This window comes from Xenopus laevis, chromosome 1S (genome assembly GCF_017654675.1).
Source record: "Xenopus laevis strain J_2021 chromosome 1S, Xenopus_laevis_v10.1, whole genome shotgun sequence".
NCBI lineage: Eukaryota > Metazoa > Chordata > Amphibia > Anura > Pipidae > Xenopus > Xenopus laevis.
This window is the reverse complement of record NC_054372.1, coordinates 14,829,244-14,847,702: the sequence shown is the minus strand read 5'-3', so window position 1 is coordinate 14,847,702 and position 18,459 is coordinate 14,829,244. Positions and strand designations below refer to the sequence as shown.

General features: G+C 42.6%; 1 protein-coding gene across 1 annotated transcript; it reads left to right on the top strand.

Annotated features, from left to right (window-relative positions):
* Positions 1–1,673: 1,673 nt before the first annotated feature.
* Positions 1,674–17,937, top strand: gpr78.S (G protein-coupled receptor 78 S homeolog). Its single transcript, XM_018242653.2, has 3 exons — positions 1,674–2,714; positions 4,466–4,579; positions 17,479–17,937. Exons 1-3 carry the CDS (start codon positions 2,047–2,049, stop codon positions 17,714–17,716), a joined length of 1,020 nt encoding a protein of 339 aa, XP_018098142.1. The 5' UTR covers positions 1,674–2,046; the 3' UTR covers positions 17,717–17,937.
* The last annotated feature ends 522 nt before the right edge of the window (positions 17,938–18,459 follow it).

The window sequence follows — 18,459 nt, the reverse complement described above, 5'->3', positions numbered from 1 at the left end:
AATCCAGTTATTCAGTATCATCCAAATAATGCAATTTTTTTTAAAAAAATGATTTCCATTTTCACTGTAATAATAAAACAGTACCATGTACTTGATCCAACCCACGATATGATTAATCCTTATTGGAAGGAAAACTTGCAGTTAATATAAATTGTAAAGATGCTTAAAAATTACATTTGTTTTCATGCTATATATGAGAAAATAGAACAGAAACAATTATAAGACTCACAAGAATTCTGAGCTTTAAACAATATGTTTATAAATGTTACTGAATCCCCCTAGGAATGAAAAGTAGAAAGATCTGTAGTCCAACATAGGTGAAATAAATAGTGAATAATAACGCCAGAAGGGAAATATAAATCATAAAACTTCATTTCATGATCTTTAAAGGAGAACTAAACCCTAAAAATGAATATGGCTAAAAATTTCATATTTTATATATTGAAATTATTGCACCGGCCTGAAGTTTCAGCTTGTCAATAGCAGCAATGATCCAGGATTTCAAACTTGTCACAGGGGGTCACCATCTTGGAAAGTGTCACATTCTCAGTGGGCTCTGATTGGCTGTTGAGAAGCTAAGCTTAGGGCTCGTCACTAATTATTCAGCAGAAAATGAGGTTGGTCTGTAATATAAGCTGATGCTACAGGTTTGCTGATTATTAAATTCTGATGCTAATTGCACTGGTTTCTGTGCTGCCATGTAGTCATTATCTGTATTAATTACTAATCAGCCTTATATTGTGACATTTCTATTCTATGTGTACTGTATATTGTGAGTGGGTCCCTAAGCTCAGTAAGTGACAGCAGCACAGAGCATGTGCAGTGAATCAGCAGAAAAGAAGATGGGGAGCTACTGGGGCATCTTTGGAGACACAGATCATTACTAGTGATGGGCGAATTTGTGCCGTTTCGCTTCGCCGAGAGAGAGAGATATCTAGAGAGATAGAGATAGATAGAGATAGATAGAGATAGATAGATAGAGATAGATAGAGGGAGAGATAGATAGATAGATAGATAGATAGATAGATAGATAGATAGATAGATAGATAGATAGATAGTGAATGAATTAGCGATGAGAGAATTTATTCACCAGGCATGAACTCATGGTGGAATTCTGCACTTCGCCACCTGCAATTTTTTTCGCAAAACTGTGGCAAAAATTCCCCATGGAAGATTTCGCTGTGACAAAAAAGTCACCATAAGAAAAAACGCCCATTGACTTTAATGTGTTTGGGCTTAAAAGTCACAGAGACAAAAAAGTCACCAAGAAAAAACGGCCATTGACTTTTATGCATTTGGAGTGAGAAAAAATTGTCATACACAAAAAACATGTTTTACGCCCATTGACTTCAGTGTGTAATGCGCATTTTTCATTGTTTCGGTAATTTTTCAGCGAAGTGAAACGGGACAGATTGACTCATCAATAATCAGTATAGATTTACAGCCAGATAACGCATACTGTATCTCGTGTGCGTCAGTGAATACGGGCAGGAAATATATAGAGATGGACACTGGAGTACATGAATATAAGAGATAATAAGAGGGACATAGTGAGCTGTTGAATATGCAACCACTCTCTTTACAAACTAGGACCCTGCAGCTCCTCTTGCCATTGCACAGCCCAAAACCACTCCCATCATGCTGATCCCATACAGTAGCTCTCAAGACACAGACTCACAACAACCACACCTGCTTCACACTCACATCAGCTTCTCTTAGCCCCGAGTCCAGTGAAGCAGCAGCTGCCTTTTTTTTTTTCAATATTTTGCTGTGGCACAGAATGTGAGGGGCAGCGGTGCAGAAGAATCAGGGAACACTATACGCTTGTTGGATTACATGTGCCTCTGTGCTGGCATGCCTGTCAGTCACACTACTTCCAGGACCCTGGACAGCAACCGTATCCCATTGCTGGAAAGCTCATCATTGTGTTCCCAACTCAAGGGGATGCCACTTATCCAACTTCACTGAAAGCATGTAGGAGGGGGCTGCTCTCCATCTCATGCTCTCTCCTCTTTGAACATCGGGCTCATGGATACATTTTAAGAAATGAACCCGGCAGAGGTTCTGCTGGCGATTTTCCTGATTGCTGCTCTTGTCGTGTCCTTACTTGCCAACCTCCTGGTGGTGATATGCTTCTTGTGCAGCACCGAGATCCGCAAACAGGTCTCTGGGATATTCCTGGTAAATTTATCTCTCTGCAATTTGCTTATGACTATCCTTAACATGCCTTCCACTTTCCTGGCTATCGTTAAGCACCAACAGCCCTTCGGCGACAGCCTGTGCCAAGCTGTAGGCTTCCTGGAAACTTTTCTGACTTCTAACACCATGTTAAGCATGGCAGCTCTCAGCATAGATAAATGGATTGCTGTAGTGTTCCCTTTAAGTTACACCAGCAAGATGAGGTATAAAGATGCTGTGCTTATGATGGGCTATTCCTGGCTCCATTCCCTCACCTTTCCTTTGGTCTCTTACTTCTTCTCTTGGTTTGACTACAGTAGCATGTACGCTTCTTGCTCTTTGCATGCCAAGGAAGAGGCTGACACGAGGAGGTTTATGGTTTTTACCATCGTGTTCCATGCCGCCACTTTCATGCTCTCTCTGCTTATTTTATGCTTTACGTATTTAAAGGTGTTAAAGGTGGCCCGATTCCATTGCAGGAGGATAGATATAATAACCATGCAAACGCTTGTTTTGCTAGTTGATCTGCACCCCAGGTAATGTTATCTTTCATTCACCTGTATTGTGTTCTTAACTGTGTCAAAATGTGCTAACGATGAAGAAGAAGATAGAGCAATGGAGGGATCATGTCATAAGTAGCCATGAAAGATTCATGAACATCAGCTGCATGGTCAAAATATGGATCCTAGTTTCAGAATGGTGAATTATATTTATATCGTTGGGTATAGTTGTAGTTGGAAGATAACACAAGCATTAAATATATCATAGTTAGGACCTTAGTCTTGTGACTCTACATTTACAACAACCAGTTGACTTTGGAAGTGAATATTATAGCAGTTTGATCTCTGTTTATGCCAGAGCTGTAGAAAAGAGGTTCTTGGTGCTTAGCCATGTAAGTAGTAAATCTCACCAGTACATAAGTGGGACCTGGGTGCACATGCCACAGACCTACAGCTCAAGGTGGTGGTTATAGACCAAGAAAAGTGTAGGCACTCGCAGAACCCAAGGACAGGCAAAGTAAAAGAACTGCAGACTTTCTTAGGCAGATAGTAGGGAAAGCCTTATGCGTTTCATGCACTTAATCATAGCATTGGTTCAAACTCCCTAGAGCTGCCCCCTAGGGAGGCTTAGGGCAATGGAACGGGGGGCCCGGTTGGAGGGCAATAATTAGGGAGCATTCGGATTTGCACTTCTGCATACATCTTACATTATTATGACAATAATTGAGCTCTTGTCTTTCTATGAGCTCGGTGGGGGGGCCATACAAATGATAGACTTGCAAGGGGAGACCTCACCCTCGGTTTTATGCATTTGTTCATTGATATATATATTTATATTATAAGTGATATCATGAAGCCATCTATTCATTACATCACAGAACCAGCAACTCAATACAATCACAATACAGGAATATCACATTTGCTGTGTTTTCATTGGACTTAAAGTATTTTCTTTCACTCAATGCATTTCATGCGGTTAACGCTGTTAAAACACTGTAAAAAATATTATTATTAGATTTGATATGCATGTTCTGCACAATCAGATCAAACGCTGTAACCAGATCCTCCATAATATCATTAGGAAGATGGACTTGCGCTCCCCAGGCGGCTGTCAGTGAGGATACCCTCACTGTAGACATGTGGAATTGCACTAAAGGGTTAAACTTTTAGCAGTAGAACTGCGTAACGTTTGACCTTATCTAGCGATGCCATTTATAGTACCCTGGCAGAATTATTTACCAGTTGCCGAGTTGGGTAAGAGCTTCCATTATTCACATGACAACCATGAAGAGATGGAGCTAATCTCATGTTCACATAGTATATTAAATCACTTGTTCACTAAAATCATTTTAAATTTCATCCAAAAATTTGCATCCAAGCCCTTGTTAATATGGGAAGATGAAAAAGAAATTTCTAATCCCCCCGCACATGTATTCCTCGTCCTGCGTCCCCTTTGGGCTGAGGATAATTAGTCATTACTGAGGTTATTTAAAAGTAACTGGATAGCTCATCATTAATAATGTATAGCCTACATTCTGATCTCCTCGTAGTTCCATGTGCAAACAAGGGCTCCTTTTAGAGTCTCCAGCTCCCTCCCATCATTAATGGCATGGCTTTCTGGCTACGTGCTTGTTTATTGGCACAGAAGCCACAGAAATGATTTGCCAGATAAAAGTTTTGTAGCCTCAGGAAATTGATTAATAGCTGCAAGTGCTGGAAGGAGCCCAGATGACAGTTTTATCCTGTGCAGATTTACCCTTTAATCTTACAGAAAATTTACTTTGCAGTGTGAAGCAGAGATGTCTCAGCGAGCAGAAAAGGAGAAGACAGCGGGCTACCAAGAAAATCAGTGTTTTTATAGGATCTTTTGTGGTGTGTTTTGCTCCTTATGTTGTCACCAGGTCAGTATGGCACAAGGATGGGCAGAAAGAGCAATGACCAAACAAGATTCATTAGGGTGATACATAACAGACATCTGCTGTTTATACCCACACATTCCTGTTTGTAGCTGCGATACATGGATACAAAACACGAGATTCTGAGAAACGCAGCCTTCCCTTTCCCTTCTGCAAGTGCAATGACTTCTAAAGGCACAATAATTGCATTAAAAAAATCATTCCAGGTCACTCATAAGATAGATAGATGAATGAGATAGATAGATAGATAGATAGATAGATAGATAGATAGATAGATAGATAGATAGATGATAGATAGATAGATAGATAGATAGATAGATAGATAGATAGATGATGGATGGATGGATAGATAGATAGATAGATAGATAGATAGATAGATAGATAGATGATAGATAGATAGATAGATAGATAGATAGATAGATAGATAATAAATAGATAGATAGATAGATAGATAGATAGATAGATAGATAGATAGATAGATAGATGTTCAAAGTCACATTCAGAAAAAGCAACAGGTAAGAGGGATGGGACTTAGAAATAGATGCCTTACTAAAAGCTGGACCTGTATGTGGAATTTGAACTAAAAAAGTCAGATAATCACTGAATGAAATTAACAGTTGCTTGTTACGGGATTTAGCTACCTTTTAATATAAAGATATTTTCTTTTCACTAATAACACAGATACCTGCATATTGCAGCATTGTTACAAAAGATAACCCTATTTCTCTGCTAATTGATAATAGTAATAAAAGACAAAAAAAAGTTGACGCTGTTACAGAAAAAAATAATTAATTTTTTTAATTAGTTATTATTTTTTTGGCATGGATATCTACTTTGCAATTGCAATCAAGTAAATGCATATTGCTCTCCGCCCCTCCATGCTGTGACAAATATGGACCATATTTCATGTTAATTGAGCAAAATAAACATTACTTACACTATATTTATTATTTACATTTTGTTTCCTTCTGTATTGGAACAATCACAGCAAGCTGGCAGGAGCCATTTTGTAGACACTGTTATTAAGACAAATTGTGTATCACCCCAAAATCTTGTGTATGCACAAGAATGGGGAACCTAATGCCCTACATAATTATAGAGCCTGAGGGAAGGGGCAATGTGAGAAGTGCAGTGGCATTTAGAAATTTCTGAATGGAAAGTGAAAGTAAAAGTTTGCCCCTCCCCTATGCCTCAGGCATAGAGGCAGGGCAGATAATATTTGATTGACAACTCAGATATTTAAACAGCTTTATAACAAGTATGGGTGCTTTAATGAGAAAAATAATTAGTGTTTCATGTTTAATTTGCAAAGGACTTTCATTTTTCAACTTTTTATGCGTAGGTCACAGGTCCCCTTTAATATGTCTGCAAAAATAATTAATAACCTATTCAAAAGCCAAGTAGATCTCATGTATTGCAGCAAGCACCCTGCTAATATGCTGTTTGTGCTGCTTGTGTTCATATGTTTGAAAAGTTTCCCCCCTCCTTAAGACAATTGTGAGGCAACACAGCATGTTGTGTCATCTGAGGATAAATATTGCCTAGCACTCTATACTACTACACCGTAATTTGTTGTTTTTCACATACTAAGGAAAGGGAAGCATTTAGCACATTTACTTTCTCAGTTATTAGTGTAAATAAAAACATTATATTTCTAATGAATAATTACTCAGATCCCTCATGCCTTCATTACCGACCCACTTACAGACCCTTAGGGGGTTGGTACTACATTAAAAGCCAACTCACCATTTCCTAATTGCATTGAGTTTAATTACTCTTTAAACCACTTACTGTATTTCTTTTATAGTCTTTTTAAATGCCCTTTCTGTCCCCTCTGACTTAAATGAGAATTAAAGCTTACGGTAACTAAAGAAGTAGCTAGAAATGTTGTACATTATATTTTGTGCTTCTGTACCAGCCCAAGGCAACCACAGCCCTTTAGCAGTAAAGATGCCCCAGTAGCTCCCCATCTTCTTTTCTGCTGATTCACTGCACATGCTCTGTGATGCTGTCACTTACTGAGCTTAGGGACCCACTCACAATATACAGTACACATAGAATAGAAATGTCACAATATAAGGCTGATTAGTAATTAATACAGATAATTACTACATGGCAGCACAGAAACCAGTGCAATTAGCATCAGAATTGAATAATCAGCAAACCTGTAGCATCAGCTTATATTACAGCCAGGGAAGCTCATTTTCTGCTGGATAATTAGTAACGAGCCCTAAACTTAGCTTCTCAACAGCCAATCAGAGCCCACTGAGCATGTGAGTGTCACAGACACTTTCCAAGATGGTGACCCCCTGTGACAAGTTTGAAGTCCTGGATCATTGCTGCTATTGACAACCTGAAACTTTAGGCTGCTGCAATAAGTTCAATATATAAAATATGGCATTTTAAGCCACATTAATTTTTAGGGTTTACTTCTCCTTTAAGGATGATGGTAAAATCATGCATGCTGCGGGTGACTAGTGGAAATGAATGTGGGTAATGGCTAAAATTTTTAGACATTTTTAGAGTTTAGTTCTCCTTTACAGATCATGAAGTTATGTTTTCTGATTAATATTTACTTTCTGGCGTTATTATTCACTATTTATTTCACCTATGTTGGACTACAGATCTTTCTACGTTTCATTCCTAGGGGGATTCAGTAACATTTATAAACATATTGTTTAAAGCTCAGAATTCTTGTCAGCTCAGAGTCTTATAATTGTTTCTGTTCTATTCTCTCACTAACCTAAAATTTAACATGGTTGCTGGGGTCAGCGACACCTGCCAGACATTCATTATAAGGCTTGGGCTTATTATTTCTCAATACTTATTATTCTGCTCATCTTCTAACACCCGGATAGATTCCAGACTAGGGAGCTGTAATGTCCCAGAATTCCATTTTCTACTAAAGGTTATTCTGAAGGTGAACATCTCCTTAAAGCATCAGCTGTATATTTATATTTTGTTCTTGATCATCAAATTGAACAGGGCACCTTTGCTACTTGGTGGCAGTTCGGGGAGATTAGTCTCCCCGAAGAAGAGGAGATTTGTCAACGGGCGACTAATCTTTCCGAATCTGAGCGTGTGTCTCTGCCCTAAACTCTAAAAAATAAATAATGACAACCTATTGAAAACCTATTGAAATTTTGTGAGGCCCCTGTTGAGTTGAATGGCATATTAACAGTTACTTTGAATGCTCTTTGAATGAAAGGAAAGAATTTTGTCACTTGTTGTGTGTCAGGGAGCCGGGAGCCCCCTCTGGGGAGTAGTCCGGATCTAGGAGGAAGCCCCTCAGGAGGGATCAAGGTCGTGGTATCCAAGGGTAAGACAGGAGAATAAACAAAGTCCAAGCACAGGTCAAATGGCAGGCAGAGTATCAGCGAAGTCCAAGTCCAGGCAAGGGGTCACAACAAGGAATCAGGCAGATATAAGCAGGGGAAACAGCAAGGGAACCCAGGAATCACTCAGGGAACAGGATCCTATTTTCAGGCGCCATCTTGGCGCCTCAGGCGTCCTTTTATCTTTGAATTTGGCACCCTTGCGCCAGCGTCAGCGCGCCTGCGACCGTCGCGCCGTGCTGGCGTCACAACGCCGGCGTCGGAACCCACGTGGGTTCCCTGGGCGCCGCCATCTTGGATTCTTCGCCGCCGGGAGCGGACGCGACTCCTCGCGCTCCCGGCGGTCTTGACAGTACCCCCCCCCCTCACGGGGGGCCTCAGGACCACCGGGACTTGGTTTCTGGGGAAACTTGGAGTGGAAGTCTCTTACCAAACGAGGAGCATGCACATCACGGTGTCCCTCCCAAAAGCATTCTTCGGGGCCAAAGCCCTTCCAATGGATGAGGTATTGAAGGGACCCTCTGGAGATTCTGGAATCAAGGATTCTCTCCACCTCAAATTCTTGTTGACCCTCCACAGAGACAGCAGGAGGAGGAGATTGGACACCAGAGAAACGGTTGGAGACGGTGGGCTTCACCAGGGAGACGTGGAACACGTTGGGGATTCTCATCTCTGGTGGGAGTTGAAGTCTGATGGCTACAGGGTTAATTATCTCCAAGATGGGGAACGGACCCAGGAACTTCGGACCCAACTTGGGAGATGGCACCTTCAAGCGAATATTCCTGGAAGAGAGCCAGACACAATCACCCACCTTGTAGGGAGGAGAGGGCCTTCTACGGCGATCCGCGAAAGTCTTGTGGACTAGAGCACACTTCTCTAGATTAGACTTGGTTGCAGCCCAAATAGCAAGCATATGGGCTGCCAGATCATCTGCAGCCGGGACGTCTGACAACACGAAGTCCTGAGGAAAGGCTTGAGGGTGCTGTCCATACACCACCATAAATGGAGACCTTCCTGTGGAGGAATGACATGCATTATTATGAGCAAACTCCGCCCACGGGAGGAGGTCAGACCAATCGTCCTGGCAAAGAGATACGTGGTTCCTCAGGAACTGTTCTAAGGCTTGGTTCACACGTTCAGCTGCCCCATTCGTCTGCGGGTGGTAGGCAGACGAAAATTTAAGTGTTATTCCCAAGTCTTTACATAGAGAACGCCAGAACTTGGCGGTAAACTGGGTGCCTCTGTCGGAGACGATCTCCACCGGGAAACCATGCAGGCGGAAGATGTACTTAATAAAGAGTTGGGATAATTCCACCGCAGAGGGTAACTTCTTCAAAGGGATGAAATGGGCCATTTTGCTGAAGCGGTCAATGACAACCCAGATCACAGTATTCCCACCGGAGGGAGGAAGTTCGACAATAAAGTCCATAGAGAGGTGCGTCCACGGACGAGAGGGAACCGGCAAAGGCTGTAACAACCCGCTCGGGCGGGAATGGCTAGGCTTAGAAGTGGCACAGACATTACAAGCAGCCACAAAGTCCTTTACATCCTTGCGGATATCAGGCCACCAGACTAGGCACCTCAAGAGTTCAAGGGTCTTGGCCGGACCAGGATGTCCAGCTTGCCTGGAGCAGTGGGTTTGTTGCAGGATGGCCAAGCAAAGTTCTGGAGGGACGAAGGCCATGCCAATCGGAGTATCTTGAGGAGCCGAGGACTGCCCAGCCAGAATCTGGTCGGCAAATTGGGGATACAGAGAGGCAATGATCTTGACTGGTGGAATGATTGGTTCCTGCGTCTCAGGGTCACGGTCCACCGGAGTGAAGCTACGAGACAAGGCATCGGCCTTCAGATTCTTGGAACCTGGGCGATAAGTCAAAACAAAGTTAAATCGGGAAAAGAAAAGGGCCCATCTGGCTTGTCTGGGATTTATCCTCTTGAGGGACTGTATAAACTCCAGATTCTTGTGATCTGTGAAAATCTGGACAGGAATTTCAGAGCCCTCCAGGAGGTGACGCCATTCTTCAAGGGCAAGCTTGACTGCTAAGAGTTCTCGATTTCCGACATCATAGTTCTGCTCTGCGGATGAGAACTTCTTGGAGAAAAACGCACAGGGGTGCAATTTTCCATCAGTGGAGTGTCTCTGAGACAGGATAGCTCCGGCTCCGACTTCAGAAGCATCAACTTCGATGCAGAAGGGTAGTGCAGGATTGGGATGTCGGAGAACAGGAGCGGACGTGAAGGCCTCTTTCAAGGACTGAAAGGCTTCTATGGCAGATGGAGGCCACAGGCTGGGTTTACCCCCTTTCCGGATGAGGGCCAGGATAGGTGCAATGCGGGAAGAGAACCCCCGGATGAACTGTCGATAATAATTAGCAAATCCGATGAATCTCTGGATTGCCTTGGTACTCAGTGGGAGAGGCCACTCCTAGATGGCCGACACTTTCACGGGGTCCATCTCAAATCCCTCTGGAGAGATAATGTATCCTAGGAAGGGGATCTTGGATACCTCGAAGACACACTTCTCCAACTTGGCGAAGAGAGAGTTCTTCCTCAGACGAGAGAGTACCTCCTTCACCTGGGAGCGATGACTTTCAAGGTCCTTGGAAAAGATCAGGATGTCGTCCAAGTATACGACTACGAACCTTCCTAGGAGATCTCGGAACACATCATTAACAAACTCCTGGAAGACGGCAGGGGCATTGCAAAGGCCGAAGGGCATAACAAGATATTCATAGTGCCCATCCCGAGTGTTGAATGCCGTCTTCCATTCGTCACCCTCCCGGATGCGAATGAGGTTGTAGGCCCCCCGGAGATCCAACTTGGAGAAAATCTTTGCCCCTTTCAGCTGGTCAAAGAGCTCGGCAATCAAGGGCAGGGGGTACCTGTTTTTCACGGTGATCTTATTCAGACCCCGATAGTCTATACAAGGCCGAAGGCCTCCGTCCTTCTTCTCCATGAAGAAGAACCCAGCCCCTGCAGGAGAGGTAGAAGGGCGGATAAACCCCCGCTGGAGATTTTCTTGGATGTACTCCTTCATAGCGGTAGTCTCTGCAGGAGAGAGAGGGTAGGTGCGCCCTCTGGGGGGCATAGCTCCTGGCAGGAGTTCAACCGGACAGTCGTAGGAGCGATGTGGGGGAAGGAACTCTGCAGACTTTTTACAAAACACATCAGAAAACCCCTGGTAAGTGGAGGGCAAAGTCTTTAGTTCCGCAGTGGAGACATTCACCTTCTCGAGGGGTTTTGGCGGAAGGCAATGTTGCCGGCAAAATAAACTCCAACGAGAGATCTGCCCAGTGGACCAGTCTATGGTGGGGTTATGCAGACGTAACCACGGAAGACCCAATATTACTGGAGTAGAAGGGCAGGGAATGATGAAGAAAGAAAGTTTTTCTTGATGCAGCGCCCCAACTTGTACAGATAGTTCCGCCGTGAACATTGTGACGAATTCAAACTCCAGGGGTTTGTCATCTATGGCGGTAATTCGCAGGGGTGAAGACAATGGAAGCAGGGGAATCTTCATGCGTTCGGCAAAGAAGGCGTCCATGAAATTGCCATCCGCTCCGGAGTCGAGGAAGGCCCTTTCGAAGATAGATTTACTTGCCAGGTGAATCTGCAAAGGAAGGAGAAGTCTGCGTGAATTTTCTTGATACTTCTCCTGAGGACCTCGAGTGATGCCCCCTACATGAGAAACCTGAGACATACCTCGGGGTACAAAACTCTTGGCTTTGGCAGGACAGGCGTTGGCAAAATGGGAATGCCCACCACAGTACAAACAGAGATCTGCCATACGTCTTCGGAGTCTTTCCTGCTCGGAGAGGCGAGCCTTTCCTACTTGCATAGGTTCCTCCAGGGGAGACGTGGACACATGAGTCACAGGGACAGCGGATGCTTGCAGAATCGGCCTTTGAAAGCGAGGGGCCAACATGGGAGAAAATCGTCTGCTGCGCTCTCTCTCCACCTGGTGTTCTCTGAGACGGGTGTCAACCTTAATGGATAGAGCGATCAGCCCTTCCAGGGTGTCAGGAGTCTCTCTGGAGACGAGATCATCTTTGATGCGGATGGATAGGCCTTGGTAGTATACGGCCTTGTAAGCGTCATCACACCAGGAAGTCTCCGCCATCAGAGTTCGGAAGTCTATAGCGTACTCATTGACACTGCGGCTTCCCTGCCGGAGCTGCAAGAGACGGGCAGGGGCGTTCGTAACCCGACCTGGAGCATCAAAGACTATGCGAAAAGCTTGGAGAAAGTCTTTAACATCATAAGTCACCGGGGAATTCTTCTCCCAAAGAGACGTTGCCCACTCCAGTGGCTTGCCTTCCAATCGAGACATCACATACCCCACCTTGGAACGCTCACTTGGAAACTGTGTGGGTTGGAACTCAAATTGAATTTGGCATTGTGTGGCAAATCCCCTGCAGGCTTGTGGGTCCCCACTGAAGCGAGGGGGAGGTGGAATGCGAGGCTCACCAGTCGGGTAGCTTGCGTTCGTAGAGGCTGCCGCCATGGGGGGATCTCCAGTAGGTGGAGCAGCGGAGGGCGCAGAAGGCACTTGAGCTAGCAGGACATCGAGTGCTTGCCCAATGCGAACCTGCTGGTTTTCGTAGTCCTCCATGCGGGATGCCAGTCCGCGGAGCGCTCGTCCGACATGAGGTGTGGCTTCCTCAGAAGGATCCATGGCCCGAAAATAATGTCAGGGAGCCGGGAGCCCCCTCTGGGGAGTAGTCCGGATCTAGGAGGAAGCCCCTCAGGAGGGATCAAGGTTGTGGTATCCAAGGGTAAGACAGGAGAATAAACAAAGTCCAAGCACAGGTCAAATGGCAGGCAGAGTATCAGCGAAGTCCAAGTCCAGGCAAGGGGTCACAACAAGGAATCAGGCAGATATAAGCAGGGGAAACAGCAAGGGAACCCAGGAATCACTCAGGGAACAGGATCCTATTTTCGGGCGCCATCTTGGCGCCTCAGGCGTCCTTTTATCTTTGAATTTGGCGCCCTTGCGCCAGCGTCAGCGCGCCTGCGACCGTCGCGCCGTGCTGGCGTCACAACGCCGGCGTCGGAACCCACGTGGGTTCCCTGGGCGCCGCCATCTTGGATTCTTCGCCGCCGGGAGCGGACGCGACTCCTCGCGCTCCCAGCGGTCTTGACATTGTGTTCAGTGGAGATTGTTACATGACCAACTTTGGCAGAAAGAAGTAAGTGGTTATTACTAAAGGAAAGAAGGAGGTTTCAAACCCTAACACAACCTTGTGATCTATTTAGTCGGCCTACTGATGCTTAGATGTATATTTCAGGCTTTGCATGCTTGATTCAACTCCTCTTCTGTATTGTTTCCTAATACATCTGCTGGAAGTCTGTATCACAATTTCTACCTTTCTGGGTGCCAGATATCCAGTGGCTGTTTTAACAACAAGTTCTTCAGGTTATTTTGAAGTGCGATGACTTCCCCATACCTGTATTTTTTGGGTCCAGAGGTTATAACCCCCCACTTACTCAAGAGCAGGGATCCCCAACCTTTTGAACCTGTGAGCAACATTTAGAAGTAAAAGGAGTTGGGGAGCAACACTAGCATGAAAAATGTTCTTGGGGTGCCAAAGAAGTGCTGTGATTGGCCATTTGGTAGCCCCTATGTGGATTGTCAACCTACATTGAGACTCTTTTGGGCAGTACACCTGGTTTTTATACAACCAAAACTTGCCTCCAAGGCTGGCATTCAAAAATAATCACCTGCTTTGAGGCCACTGGGAGCAACATCCAAGGGGTTGGAGAGTAACATGTTGCTCACGAGCTACTGGTTGGGGATCACTGCTCAAGAGTATTAGATAGGAGACATATCAGGTTGGAAATAATTGTTTTCCTTATACTCTTATGTCATTGTTTTGTCATAGTATCACACTAAATCCCCAAGGACAATATTATGTATAGCTATCTATATATCTATTTATCATCTATCTATCTATCTATCTATCTATCTATCTATCTATTATCTATCTATCTATCTATCTATCTATCTATCATCTATCTATCTATCTATCTATCTATCATCTATCTATCTATCTATCTATCTATCTATCTATGTATCTATCTATCTATCATCTATCTATCTATCTATTTATCTATCAATCTATAATATATGTATCTATCTATCAATCTATCTATCTATCTATTTATCTATCAATCTATAATATATCTATCTATCTATCTATCTATCTATAATCTATCATCTATCTATCTATCTATCTATCATCTATCTATCAATCTATCTATCTATCTATCTATCTATCTATCTATCTATCTATCTATCTATCTATCTATCTATTATCTATCTATCTATCTATCTATCCATCCATCCATCCATCCATCCATCCATCCATCCATCTATCTATCTATCTATCTATCTATCTATCTATCTATCTATCTATCTATCTATCTATCTATCTATCTATCTATCATTTATCTATCTATCATTTATCTATCTATCTATCTATCTATCTATCTATCTATCTATCTATCTATCTATCATCTATCTATCTATCTATCTATCTATCTATCTATCTATCTATCTATCTATCTATCTGTCCATTCGTCCATTGATCTTTCTTTCCATCTATCTATGAGTATGGAAGTACTTGCAGCTCTTTAATGTTGTTTTGACAGCAAGTGAAGTGACTCTTTCATTTACTGTACATACTGGATTGTGCTATCACTCAGGCATTCTATGTGCTGTTAGTTGGGCTTACAGTTGGCCATAAGTACAGTACATAAAAGCCTTCCTTTCAGCTCCCTTATATAAAACGTCTCTTTTAACAGTCAAGGCAAAGTGTTACAAAGTGAGAGGTTTACCTTTTCAAATGATCAGTTTCACAGCCAGGAGACACATGATTGGGTTGAATCCATAAAAGCAGTTATGTACCTGTTGAATCGATGGCTAACCTTCTTTTTAATATTGTGACTAGAGATAATGCACAAATTCAACTGATATTTTAGGTTACATTCATGGGTGCGTAGCATAGTTTGTCTGTTTTCATAACCACTTTTCTAAGAAAAGTATGAGCAGTTACTCCTCCTAACAACATGCTGGTGGGATAGGTATTTTCAGGCATCATGGTGGAGTTAAGCAACATATTGGCTGCTGAGTGGGCTTCTGCTCCACCTCTCAATAGGAAGGTTATGGCAGCTCAGTGAGGCCGCTCTTTCACCCCTATTACTGTGTATAGAGTCAACTGATAAGATGTTTATAACCACTATAGTTTATATTCAAACCTGAAACACTCAAGAAGCAAAAAAAAAATCATTCAGGAACAAATATATAAAGATCAATTTATCTTAGACTACAGTGTCTACATCATATATCAATATTACTTCAGGCAGGGACTTATTACTTTTTTGCATGATCCCAAAATCATTATAGATCATCTGGAATCTTTAGAACCATAATTACATCTTATGGCAGAGAACCCCTAGAGGTTGATCAGTGTGAGTGAAGGAGATTTTCTGCAGATCATATAGAATAAATCAATATTGATGCCTACAGCTATAGCTATTCTTTGCTTTTCTCTTTAATGGGTGGAACATACTGATTCTCTCACGTTCATCCAGCCTCCAAGGCACTCGCTCATTAACTCACTCGCTCACAGAAGTTAATTTTCTGATTTAGAGCAGAGATTTGATTTCATTATATTGTAGTAGACAGAGCTAATTGCTGAGTTGTTACCATTGGTTACTTTATTAGGCCAAAAGTGCATGGTCTTTTAAACTTGCACTTTTTGGCACAATTATTTGGACATCTGCCTGTGTGAAGGTGATTTTACAAATAAAAACTGCTGGCTGTAATGGAAAACTTTGATAAAACTGTCTAACCATTGATCTCATTGCTTCATATGAGTCTCCCTGAAAGATCTGATCACTTGACTGCTCGATGACCAGATCTAATGCTTTAATGGCTATTTTGACTTCAGTGACTTATATCATCTTTGTCCCCTTATGCTCTTTAGTCCAGTTCTTCCAGCTATATCCTTTTGGTAGACGAGTGTCCCAAAGTGCACGTATGACCAATGAGTTATACATATTTAGACATAGGGAGTGTAGCATTGAAATGCTGGACTGGTGCCACTGTTAAAAAATAATGGAGAGGGAAAGTTAAAATCACTGAGAGGGGTATGAAGTTGTTAAACACCACCCAGTGATTCTAGACCTGTTGCCCAAGGCTGATGCTCCTGTTCTTTAAGAAACACAACAGCCCGGGGTACTGTTTGTTGAGAACTGTGATGCCATTTTCTTCTAGGTGTCCCCTGCTCAACTTCTAATAGAGTAAATTCCAGTATAGCAATTCAAAAAAAAAAGTTGCATAGCAGGGATGGGCGAATTTGACACGTTTCGCTTTGCCAAAAATCTCCATACAAGTCTATGGGCGTCATTTTTTCGGCGAAACGAGGTGAAAAATGATGATGACGCATCAGCTTGTGCTCAGTGAATCGTATCCTGGGCTGGTGCCCCCTCCCTCCATTGATTTTACTTTTCCCTCACTTTTAATAAATACATGCATTTAAAGGAGAAGGAAAACTACCGAAGCAGTTTATTGCCAATAGATTAGCCACAATAGTGCAAGCTAGAATGCTATATTTATTCTGTAGGATGCATTACCATACAGTAAACAGCTCTAGAAGCTCTTACCATTTCTTTAGGATGGCAACTACCATATTCTCTTGGTGTGACATCACTTCCTGTTCACCTGTTCACTTCATACTTCTGGGCTCAGATTATACCGAGCATGCTCAAGCCCAAGCCCTGGAAGTTTAAGATCAAAACAGGAAGTCTGATACAGAAGCCCATGAGTACACAATAGAAGGAAAGAAATGTGGTGTTTCTTTTGACAGAGGACTCAGAGCAACATTACTTTGAGGGTTTACTGGTGTATTTATATAGACCTTTCACATAAATCTTACTTAGTTTTGACCTTTCCTTCTACTTTAATGTTTATATATATATTTAGAGAGAGAGAGAGAGAGAGAGAGAGAGAGAGAGAGAGAGCTTGTTTTACATTGCATTATGATTGATTTGGATGTGGCTCATGCCTACCGCTAGTGATGGGCGAATTCGGGGCGTTTCGAAAAATGTGCGAATTTCCTGCGAAATTCGCTAAAAGGCGACAAATTTGCGAAACGCCACCGGTGTCTCGTTTTTGAGCAGCAGAACTAATATTGATGATAGCCACAGCTGGCTCCATACTGTACATGACACAACAAAGCACACCTTTATTGTAAAGTGAATGGCATTCTGATGCACTGTGCCAAGCCTGTAGAGTAGTGTAGAAACAATTTAACAACATTCATTTTCTGAAAACAAACATTCTCCTGTAGGCCATTTGTTGCAATGCTCTTTACAGATCAGCTCATGTTTTAAATATGAAGAAAGTTCAATAAAATGAATGATTACTCTATAAGGAAAGGTTCTTGTTGTACATGTGCATTTTCCTCTTGTGTTTTTAAAAATAGAAGATGACCGGCGAATCTATTTATATATAAACGATTTTTAAAACTTTCTCTTTTCTTCCAGGTTAATAGAACTTCTTCCCTTTGTAAAAATAAACCGCTACTGGGGCATTATAAGTAAGTGCCTTGCATACAGCAAAGCTGCGTCAGACCCTTTTGTATATTCCCTTCTACGCCAACAGTACAAGAACGTTCTGTTGAACATTGTTAACAGAGTATTAAAAAGAGAACTCTACCCTTCGTCAGGCTACAACAGCTCCCTGGATACAGAGAATGACTACTGTTTGCACAGACCGAGCTAAGGCCATCCGGTTATCCGCTGTGATATCAGCAACTTAGTCCTTCAACAGAGGAACACATCATCATCATCTTCACTTCTGTTATGAAAAAGTTGCCATAACCAAAGGTCACGGTTTTACTTTCTTCATTTTTGTGGTCCCTCCATGCTTCTATCGATGGCAGAATTTTGGATTTTTTTTACTACTGCCACTTAAAGGGGGTCTTCACCTTTGAGTTAACTTTTAGTATGATGTAGAGAGTGCTATGCTAAGACAATTTGCAATTGGTTTACATTTTTTATTATTTGTGGTTTTTGAGTTTATTGGCCCTTTATTCGGCAGCTCTTCGATTTGCATTTTAAGCAAATAGCTTAAAGGGATACTATCATGGGAAATTTTTTTTATATCAAAATGAATCAGTTAATAGTGATGCTCCAGCAGAATTCTGCACTGAAATCCATTTCTCAAAAGAGCAAACAGATTTTTTTATATTCAATTTTGAAATCTGACATGGGGCTAGACATTTTGTCAATTTCCCAGCTGCCCCTGGTCATGTGACTTGTGCCTGCACTTTGGGAGAGAAATGCTTTCTGGCAGGCTGCTGTTTTTCCTTCTCAATGTAACTGAATGTGTCTCAGTGGGACCTGGGTTTTTACTATTGAGTATTGTTCTTAGATCTTTCAGGGAGCTGTTATCTTGTGTTACCTGGTTACCTTCCCATTGTTCTTTTGTTTGGCTCCTGGTGGGGGGGGAAAGGGAGGGGGTGA